The sequence below is a fragment of the Amblyraja radiata genome, chromosome 13 (assembly GCF_010909765.2).
Source record: "Amblyraja radiata isolate CabotCenter1 chromosome 13, sAmbRad1.1.pri, whole genome shotgun sequence".
In the NCBI taxonomy this organism is placed as follows: Eukaryota; Metazoa; Chordata; class Chondrichthyes; order Rajiformes; family Rajidae; genus Amblyraja; species Amblyraja radiata.
The window spans coordinates 60,239,626-60,251,062 of NC_045968.1; the positions used below are offsets into that span (position 1 = coordinate 60,239,626).

The following is an 11,437-nucleotide window of genomic DNA, read 5'->3' on the forward strand; positions in this document are numbered from 1 at the left end:
GTGACCTGCGTGGGTTTTCTCCAAGATCTTCGGTTTCCTCCCATGCTCCAAAAACGTACAGGTTTGTAGGTTAATTGTCTAAATTAACTGTTAAATGAAAAAATTGTCCCGTGTGTGTAGGGTAGTGTTAATGTGCTGGAATCGCTGGTCGGCGCTGATCGGGTGGGCCGAAGGGCCTGTTTCCGCACTGTATCTCTAAGCTAAACTAAACTAAACACTGGTCCCACCTGCCAGAGTTTGGCCCATATCCCTCAAAAACCTCTTCTATCCATGTATCTGTCTAACTGTTTCATAAACGTTGGGATAGTCTGTGCCTCAACTACCTCCTCTGGCAGCTTGTTCCATACACCTGAAATGGACAGAAGATATTTTGGGTCAGGACCCTTCTTCAGACTAAAGTAGCGCCACGACCCAAATCTTGTCTGTTTATTTTCCTCCACAGTTGCTGCCTGACCAGCCAGTTCCTTCAGAAATATGTATTGGATCTACAGTTGAACTTCAGTCCAAAACTGGTTGTGGAGATTCCGCTTGTTTCATTGGATTCCTCCTAACATTGATGGTAAGAATACCGACATCAGTTCGCGAGCAGCTCACTGACAGGGGATCCATGTCTTCAGGGAGCTGGTACTTATGAGTGAAGGTGTTTATGATGGTTCCATCTGAAGCTACCTGAAGATATGAAAGCAAACTTGTGTTATCATTTGGGGTTATCGATGACAACTAAATGTTGTAAACATGCTTCATTTCACAATTCTACACCTAATACATCATTTATCTCACTTCACCTGCTACCTGACCTAGAACATAGAACATGTTAAGTAGTGAAAGGCCTGGATAGAGTGGAAGTGGTTCTATATTCCAGGTCCATAAGGTCATAAGTTATAGCAGCAGAATTAGGCCATTCGGCCCATCAAGTCAACTCCACCATTCAATCATGGTCCTAGACTCTCCCACTTGCTAAAGTCCATGTACACAACATCCATTGTCACCTCCTCAAAAAACTCAATCAAGCTAGACACAATGTGCTGTTTACAAAGCCGTGCTGGCTAACCTTAATTAGCCCATTCTGTCCAAATGCGAGTAAATCCTGTCTCAAATAATTCTCTCCAGTAGTTTCCCTACCACCGACTTGAGGCTCACTAGCCTATAGTTCCCTGGATTCTCTCCGCTTTCATTCTTAAACACAGGAAAACCATTGCTCACTCCCCAGATTTCCGGGTCCAATCTGATACATTCTTAAACCTGACATACGCTTCCTTTTCTTCCTGACCAAGTTTATAACCTCATACACTTTGATCAGCTCATCATTAAACAACTCCCATATGTCCTAACAACTGATCCCAGTCTACTCTGCTGAGCTTCTTAGCTTCTGCCTAATGACATTGTAACCTGCCTTGCCCCAATTAAGTACCTTCCCGCAACATCCAGTCTTCTCCCTATTCAATATAATCTTAAAAACTATGGATATGTGTAGGAAGGAACTGCAGGTGCAGACACAAAAAAGCTGGAGTAGTTAGAGTCATACAGTCATACTGTCATACAGCATGGAGACAGGCCCTTCGGCCCAACTTGCCCACGCCAACCAACATGCCCCATCTACACTAGTCCCACCTGCCTGCCCTCTAAATCTATCCGATCCATGTACCTATTTAAATGTTTCTTAAAAGTTGTGATAGTAACCTCCTCAACTACCTCCTCCAGCAGTTTTTTTCATACACCTACCACCCTTTGTGGAAAAATGTTCCCACGCAGGTTTCTTATTAAACCCTTCTCCCCTCAACTCAAACCTATGTTCTCTGGTGCTTGATTCCCCTACTCTGTGTAAACAAAACTGTGCATTTACTCTACATATTCCTCTCATGACCTTATACACCTCTATAAGATCACCTGATCACTATCCCCTAGTTCTTCCACTGCACCATCAGTCACCTGGCCATGCTCGTTACCAATGCAAGGTCCAGTGCTCCCTCGTCTAGTCGGATTATTCACAGACTATTTAAGAAAACCTTCTTGGATGCACCTCACAAATTCTGCACAATCTAATCCTCTTGCCCTGAGTAAGTCCCAGTCAATATTAGGGAAGTTAAAGTCACCCACTACCATTACCCAGTGGATCTTGCTTCCTTCTGTAATACCTGTTCCTCTATCTCCCACTAGCTATTGGGCAGCCAGTAATAAAATCCCATTAGAGCAATTGCTCCTTGCAAGAAGGTTGCCCGTGAGAGTGGGGGGTGATCGGGGAGAGTGGAGGGAGATTGGGGAGAATGGAAAGAGGGAGGGGTAGGGAGAGGGAGGGAAGGGAAGGAGGGGGAGGGAGGGGTAAGGAGAGGGAGGGAGTAACTCAGTGGGACATGCAACACCTATAGAGAGAAGGAATGGTGACGTTTTGGGTCAAGACCCTTCTTAAGACTGAGAGTCAGGGGAGAGTTTCAGTCTGAAGAACGGTCTCGTCCCAAATCGTCACCCATTCCTTTTCTCCAGAGATGCTGCCTGTCCCGCTGAGTTACTCCAGCATTTTGTGTCTATCTTCGGTAAACCAGCATCTGCAGTTCCTTCCTACACCTCGTTTGGCAATGGGCTGTTAATCTTTTAAAGATTGCAATTGATATTTTGTTTGGAACAATACAAGGATGAATCATTTGGACCTTTTCGGCTTTGATGACTATGTGGTAGTTGTACATGGTGATAATAATCTCTTCTGGATCAAACTGACTGACATCAGCTGTAACTTGGTAAGTTTCACCAATAATGTTGACATTTCCAAGGCTTCCCTGACGCCCAGATACTGGAGCTATTATGATTGAAAACAAAACATAGTGAAAAGCAAGAAAGTATTCTCATGTATTATATACATGCATACATATATTTCTTACTAAGGCATGCTGATTAGATTAATTATATATATATTTAATTAATATAACGTGGAAATTGTTGTGCCAGGCTGAGATGCAAAATAAATGTCCTTGCTGCAGCTGCTGGGTTATACAATGCCCTCCATAATGTTTGGGACAAAGACCCATCATTTATTTATTTGCCTCTGTACAAATTTGAGATTTGTAATGGAAAAAATCACATGTGGTTAAAGTGCACATTGTCAGATTTTATTAAAGGGTATTTTTATACATTTTGATTTCACCATGTAGAAATTACAGCTGTGTTTATACATAGTCCCCCCATTTCAGGGCATCATAATGTTTGGGACACATGGCTTCACAGGTGTTTGTAATTGTTCAGGTATGTTTAATTGCCTCCTTAATGAGAGCTCTCAGCACCTAGTCTTTCCTCCAGTCTTTCCATCACCTTTGGAAACTTTTATTGCTGTTTATCAACATGAGGACCAAAGTTGTGCCAATGAAAGTCAAATAAGCCATTATGAGACTGAGAAACAAGAAAAACTATTAGAGACATCAGCCAAACCTTAAGCTTACAAAATTCTTAAGGGTTTGGACAGGCTGGATGCAGGAAGATTGTTCCCAATGTTGGGAAAGTCCAGAACAAGGGGTCACAGTTTAAAGATAAGGGGGAAGTCTTTTAGGACCGAGATGAGAATTTTTTTTTTCACACAGTGGTGAATCTGTGAAATTCTCTGCCACAGAGGGTGGTTGAGGCCAGTTCGTTGGCTATATTTAAGAGGGAGTTTGATGTGGCCCTTGTGGCTAAAGGGATCAGGGGGTATGGAGAGAAAGCAGGTACAGGATACTGAGTTGGATGATCAGCCATGATCTTATTGAATGGCGGTGCAGATGGGAAGGGCCGAATGGCCTACTCCTGCACCTATTTTCTATGTTTCTATTTTTCCTACCAAAATCAACTGTTTGGAACATCATTAAGAAGAAAGAGCTTACTAATCACAAAGGGACTGGCAGGCCAAGGAAGCCCACCACAGCTGATGACAGAAAAATTATCTCTATAATAAAGAGAAATCCCCAAACACCTGTCCGACAGATCAGAAACACTCTTCAGGAGTCAGGTGTGGATTTGTCAATGACCACTGTCTGCAGAAGACTTCATGAACAGAAATACAGAGGCTACACTGCAAGATGCAAACCACTGGTTAGCCGCAAAAATAAGATGGCCGGGTTACAGTTTGCCAAGAAGTACTTAAAAAAGCAACTGCAGTTCTAGAAAAGGGTCTTGTAGCCAGATGAGATGAAGATTAACTTGTGTCAGAATGATGGCAAGAGCAAAGTATTGAGGAGAGAAGGAACTGCCCAAGATCCAAAGCAGACCACCTCATCTGTGAAACACAGTGGTGGGGGTGTTATGACCTGGGCATGTATGGCTGCTGAAGGTACTGGCTCACTTATCTTCATTGATGATGCAACTGCTGATGGTAGTAGCATAATGAATTCTGAAGTGTATAGACACATCCTTTAGCTCAAGTTCAAACAAATGCCTCAAAACTCATGGGCCAGGGGTTTATTCCACAGCAAGCCAATGATCCCAAACATACTGCTAAAGCAACAAAGCAATCAATTCTTGATTAGCCATGTCAATCACCTGATCTGAACCCAATTGAGCATGCCTTTTATATGCTGAAGAGAAAACTGAAGGGACTAGCCCCTAAAACAAGCATAAGCTAAAGATGGCTGCAATACAGGCCTGGCAGAGCATCACCACTTTTCGCTGATGATTGTTTGCTGTACCATCCAATTAAGTCAGCTGATGATGAAGATGCTCTCCAAAAGGATCTCGATACTATGGTTGAGTGGTCACAACAATGGGGCATGCAGTTCAACCCTTCCAAATGTGAAACTATGCGTGTCACCAGAAAGAGGATTCCAGGCGAAACATCTTACAATATACTTGGTGCCACCCTTGAAGAATCCAAACAAACCAAGTATCTTGGCATCAAATTGCAGAATGATCTGCGTTGGAATGGTCAGACTCATCATGCAACGGTGAAAGCAACAGGTGTCCTAAACTTCCTGAGGCGCAACTTTCATCATTGTTCAACCTCCAAGGAGAAGCTATTCTTCACCCTCGTTAGACCTCATTTGGACTATGCAGTTGCAGCATGGGACCCATACACAAATAAAAACATTTCTTCCATCGAACGTGTCCAAAGACAGGCAGCTCGATTTGTTACTAACACCTATGAGAGGGAAGCGAGTGTCATCAAACTTCTGAATTCTCTGGGGTGGAACCCTCACCAAGACAGACGTAAAGCTCACCGTTTGACCTGTTTTTACAAAATGTTAAATGGTCAGCTCGACATAGATTACAAGACCTACACCGAACCCAAACCAATTAGGAGCAGACGAGGGCATTCGATCCAATTTGTGATCCCAGCTACAAAGACAGATGTATACAGCAATTCGTTCTTCCCCCGCACAATTAAAGCATGGAATAATCTCCACCCAACTATAGTTACCCAACCAGATGCAACTAAATTTAAAGTAGCTCTTTCTTCCCAATAACCCATTCTGGCTTAAGCCCTCCCTTCACCACCTCCAGTTTAAATTCCATTTGGAATAATTTGGAGGACCAAGAAACCAAGAACCAGAGAAGACACCCAGCAACTGGTGGTGTCCATTTGCTGTTATCAGGCAAATGAATCAACCTACCACAACCAGAGAGTAGACCTGAACTGCTATCTACCTCATCAGGGACCCACGGACTATCTTGATTGGACTTTACTGGTTTTGCCTTGCACTAAACGTTACTCCCTTATCATATATATGTACACTGTAAATGGGTTAATTGTAAACATGTATTGTCTTTTTGCTGGCTGGTTAGCAGGCAACAAAACCTTTTCACTGTACCTCGGTACACTTGACAATAAACTAAACTAACTAACCAACTTCCAGGTGACAAGACAATTTCTTAGAAGACTAGGAAATCCTGGTGTCCTGAGTAGCAATCATAGGAATATCAAAATAAACAAAGACTTCTATTGATATTTTATAAACAGCGATGTGAAGAATATTCAGTTGAACCTTTTCTGCTTTGATGACTGTGTGTTGACATTGAGATTTCTGGATCAAACTGCCAGACATCAATGATGCCTTGTGTGTAGGAAAAAACTGCAGATGCTGGTTTAAACCAAAGGTAGACACAAAATGCTGGAGTAACTCAGCGGGACAGGCAGCATCTCTGGAGAGAAGGAATGTATGACGTTTCGGGTCGAGACCCTTCTTCAGACTGATTTCAGGGGAGTGGGCGGTACAGAGATAAAATGTAGTCAGAGACAGTAAGACTGGTGGGAGAACTGGGAAAGGGGAGGGGATAGAGAGAGAGGGAAAGCAAGTGCTACTTGAAGTTAGAGAAGTCAATGTTCATACCACTGGGGTGTAAGCTGCCCAAGCAAAATATGAGGTGCTGTTCCTCCAATTTGCGTGTGGCCTCACTCTGACAATGGAGGAGATGCAGGACAGAAAGGTCAGTTTGGGAATGGGAGTGTTAAAGTGTTGAGCAACTGGCGCTGCAGTTGATCCATCATTTCAATCTGTTGCAGACTGCATCTGGTCCATGCGCCTGACCTGTGTGGGCTCTGCACTGGTGCCTAATCCTCGTGACCGCCCTCTCTGCTGACACCCAAACCATGATCGTGCTGTCCCACAGCCACTATTCTACCTCGTGTGCCATGGAGCCTCTGCAACTGACCCCATTATCACCAGGGCACCTCTCCCATTCTCACAGCATCTTCTCATAGAACTGTAGCACCTTCCACTCTTCCCATCCCACCACCTGGGACAGACACTTCTTCCAATCCAGTGAATTGTTTTTGATGCTCACAATGTGGCCTCCTTCACACTGGAGAAACCAACCTAGTTTGGGTGACCATTTTGAAGAACATTTTAGTTTAGTTTAGTTCAGAGATACAGCATGGAAACAGGCGCGTTGGCCTACCGAGTATGCCCCGACCAGTGATCCCCGCACACTAACACTGCCCTACACACACTAGGGACAATTTACATTTTAATACCAAGCCAATTAACCTACAAACCTGTACATCTTTGCAGTGTGGGAGGAAACCAAAGATCTCAGAGTAAACTCACGTGACCACGGGGAGAACATACAAACTCTGTACGGACTGCTCCCGTAGTCAGGATGAAATCCGGGTCTCTGGTGGTGTAAGGCGGTGCACCTCTGCAGCACTATGCCGCCCAATTTCCAATCAGTCTGAAGAGTAATCCTGAACTTCTCATCATCTGGCACTTTTATTCTGACTCACTTCCATTCTGACCTTTCTGTCACTACCCTCCAACATAGCTCCATCAATGCCCAGTGTCAGCGCAAGGAACAGCACCTGATCTTCCATCTGGGTATACTACAACCATTGGGACTATAATAATAATAATGGATGGGATTTATATAGCGCCTTTCTAATACTCAAGGTGCTTTACATCGCATTATTCATTCACTCCTCAGTCACACTCGGTGGTGGTAAGCTACTTCTGTAGCCACAGCTGCCCTGGGGCAGACTGACGGAAGCGTGGCTGCCATTCTGCGCCTACGGCCCCTCCGACCACCACCAATCACTCACACACATTCACACACAGGCAAAGGTGGGTGAAGTGTCTTGCCCAAGGACACAACGACATTATGCACTCCAAGCGGGATTCGAACCGGCTACCTTCCGGTCGCCATCAAGTCTACTCCGCCATTCCATCATGGCTGATCTACCTCTCCCTCTCAACCCCATTCTCCTGCCTTCTCTCCATAAACCCTGACACCTGAAGTATTCAAATATTGAATTTACTCATTTTAATTAGCCTTTTGTTCTTTCTGGCATTCTGTCCAACTCATGTCAGTTTTCTTTTCTGTCACCCACTACTGTTTTGTAAACTAATCGTTACTTTGACAATGTTAATCGCAGACAATCCCTCTATTCTCTTCACTCCCCCACCCTCTGCTACTTAAAACATGCCTGACTTCTCTCGGTTTGCATTCTGATAAAGGGTCCTCGACCTATAACCTTGACTCCATTTTATTCCCCACTAATGCTGCTGGACCGGCAGAGTGCTTACAGATTTGTGTTCAGATTTCCAATATCTACAGTTTTCAATTCCAACAACATTAGTGCCTAACGGTAAAGCACCAACAAAAGAAGGTCTAACTGTTCTAATTTCACATACGGGAATATATCTTTGTGGTAAATTAGCAGATACAATTCTTTTTAAAACAAGCCACTAGTCTTAAATTAAAGTCATAGTTTCATAGTGTCATAGACCATAGAGTCTTAAGGGCCTGTCCCACTATACGAGTTTACCCAAGAGCTCTCCCGAGTTAAAAAAAAAATCTAACTAGTGGTAAGTACGTAGAATGTACGTAGCGGGTACGTCGGAGCTCGGGACATCTCTTAGCGACTCGTAACGCTAACGGCAGGTACTCGGGAAATGCGGTAAGCTTGTGAAGTTTTTTCAACAGTGGAGGAGGTGGTTGAGGTAGATACTACGAGAGTCCCCGAGTACCTACGAGCGGCTATTACCGTAATTCTCCGAGTTCGAATCAGGGGAAACTCGGGAGAACTCTTGAATTACCTCGTACAGTGGGACAGGCCCTTAACAATGTGGGAAAAGGCCCTTTGGCCCAACATGCCCTCACCAGCCAACCTGTCCTATCCATGTACCTGTCTAAATGTTTCTTAAACATTACAATAGTATCTACCTCAACCACCTCCTCCGGCAGCATGTTCCATATACCTACCACCCTTTGGTGAAATGGTTACCCCTTACCTTAAACCTATGTCCTCTGGGTCTCGATTCCCCCACTGCACAAGAAACTGTGCATCTACGTGGTCTATTCCTCCCATGATTTTGTACACCTCTATTAGATCGCCCCTTATCCTCCTGCACTCCAAGCAATAGTCCTAGCCTGCTCAACCTCTCCTTAAAGCTCAGGCCCTTGAGTCCTGGCTACATCCTCGCAAATCTTCTCTGCATCCTTTCCAGCTTGACAACATCTTTCCTATAACATGGTGCCCAAATCTGAACACAATACTCTAATTGCGGCCTCACTAATGTCTTATATAATTGCAACATGACCTAGCTTCTATACTCAATGTTCTGACTGTGCCAAGTGCCTCAGATGCCACTTTCAATGAACTATATACCTGCACTCCTAGATCCCTCTGCTCCACAACACTCCCCAGAGCCCTACCATTCACTCCCAAAATGCAGCACCTCACATTTCTCTATATTAAATTCCATCAACCATTCCTCATCCCACCTGCCCAGAAGATCCTGCTGCAATTTTTGCCAACTATCTTCACTATCTACAATACCTCACTTTTGTGTCATCTGCAAACTTGCTGATCTTGCCATGTACAATCACATCCAAATCATTGATATTGATGACAGACAGTAATGGGCCCTGCACTGAACCCTGAGGCACACCACTAGTCACAGGCCTCCAGTCTGAGAAGCAACCTTCCACCAAGCCAATTTTATCGATTCAGCTTTCTCTCCTTGAATCCCATGGGATCTCACCTTCCACAGCAGCCTACCATGCGGGACCTTGTCAAATGCCTTACTGAAAACCATATATACAACGTCTACAGCTCTGCCTTCATCAACCTTTTTGGTCACATCCTCAAAAAATGCAGATTTGTTAGACATGACCTCATACGTATAAAATCATGCTAACTATCCCTAATCAGCCCTTGTCTGTCTAAATGCGTGTATATACCGTTTGAAAAATAAATCGCGGAGGAAGGTATATAAAAACCAACAAGAAAGTAATTGGTGACCCTGAGACTGACAAATATATATAACTGGGGCTGGGGGGGGGGGGGGGGGGGGGGGGGGGGGGGGTGCGGTGCAGTGGGCAGTGGGGAGAATAAAGCACAGATTACTGTGATAAAAAATGCAGATGCGATTAGATAAAAAGGCAACGTTCTTTAGATTTTGATAATTATATTACATAGGTTCTACATTAATATTCATGTCAAATATATATTTCTGTGCAAACTGACAGGTCTTAGTTCTTGTTCATTTTACACATCAAAGAAGGTTCAATAAGATTACATACAAACTCAACTTCTCTGCAATCTGCTGAGGCTTTTCCAATCCTGGAATGGTGATTTTATTCCCTATCAAGCAGTTCCATTTTATCCTAAAATGGGATTGCAAATGATGGACAGCTCTGTACTGTAACTTGTGTAGAACCGCCTGCCTGAAGTAACAATAACACTTGCAACATTCTTATTGCAGAAGATAGACACAAAAAGCTGAAGTAACTCAGCGGGACAGGCAGCATCTCTGGAGAGAAGGATTGGGTGACATTTAGGGTCGAGACGTCTGAAGAAGGGCCTCGACCTGAAACATCCTAGTCTGAAGAAGGGTCTTGACCTGAAACGTCACCCATTCCTTCTCTCCAGACCTGCTGCGTACCATGCTGAGTTACTCCATTTGTTGTGTCTATTTGGTTTAAACCGTCATCTGCAGTTCCTTCCTGCACATTCGTATTGCAAAGACTGTCTTGGGGAGGCTTATAAATATCTATGAAGTCAATAGACAATAGGCAATAGGTGCAGGAGTAGGCCATTTGGCCCTTCGAACCAGCACTGCCATTCAATGTGATCATGGCTGATCATCCCCAATCAGTACCCCGTTCCTGCCTTTTCCCCATATCCCCTGACTCTACTATCTTTAAGAGCCCTATCTAGCTCTCTCTTGAAAGCATACAGAGAACCGTCCTCCACCGCTCTCTGAGGCAGAGAATTCCACAGACTCACCACTCTCTGTGAGAAAAAGTGTTTCCTCGTCTCCGTTCTAGATGGCTTACTTCTTATTCTTAAACTGTGGCCCCTGGTTCTGGACTCCCCCAACATCAGGAACATGTTTCCTGCCTCTAGCGTGTCCAAGCCCTTAACAATCTTAAGGTCAAGTCAAAGTCAAAGACAAAAGACAAGTCAAAGACAAAAAAAGTTAGATATTAAATATCAAACCTGCATATCCAAATGATTCATTTCTAGGCCTTACAAAATGACCATTCCTGAAGGAGGTCTTTTCCATTTCTTCCTCAAATAAATCCCTCGTCGCGTCTAGGTATTGATCGAAGCTGGGGTCACCTGACGATCGCCGGCTATAGTTGCTGTAACGCTCAGATCTGAATGTTGAGGAAGAACTGAGGGATGACATTGTATGTAGGGTGAAGCAGGAGAACAGTGAGTATGCCTGGTATCAGGGATAATAGAAGCAAACCTCCCAAGTCAAAGTATTCTCAATAATCTGAAAGACCACCTCTGCAGCCAATAATAAATCTTCAGTTGTTTCCATATATAGAACCCATTCATAGTTTCCATTACAAATAAGTATATAAGGATTCAAAGTACTTGACTGATGGTAACGGAAAAGGAATAGTGTTCATGGAATGTGAGATAGGGCAGCTTTCTCCGATATCAGCAAAATTCCTATGGACAGATAAGGTACATGAGTATTTTATAAATGCACCACAAACAGCCCTCTTTAGTCAGAGTCAAGTCAAGTCA

General features: G+C 43.9%; 1 protein-coding gene across 1 annotated transcript; it reads right to left on the reverse strand.

The window, feature by feature from the left end:
* Positions 1-317: 317 nt before the first annotated feature.
* Positions 318-11,158, reverse strand: LOC116980197 (heat shock protein beta-7-like). Its single transcript, XM_033032288.1, has 3 exons — positions 10,895-11,158; positions 2,646-2,791; positions 318-669 (listed from the first exon to the last, which is right to left on the reverse strand). Exons 1-3 carry the CDS (start codon positions 11,085-11,087, stop codon positions 499-501), a joined length of 510 nt encoding a protein of 169 aa, XP_032888179.1. The 5' UTR covers positions 11,088-11,158; the 3' UTR covers positions 318-498.
* Positions 11,159-11,437: the final 279 nt, after the last annotated feature.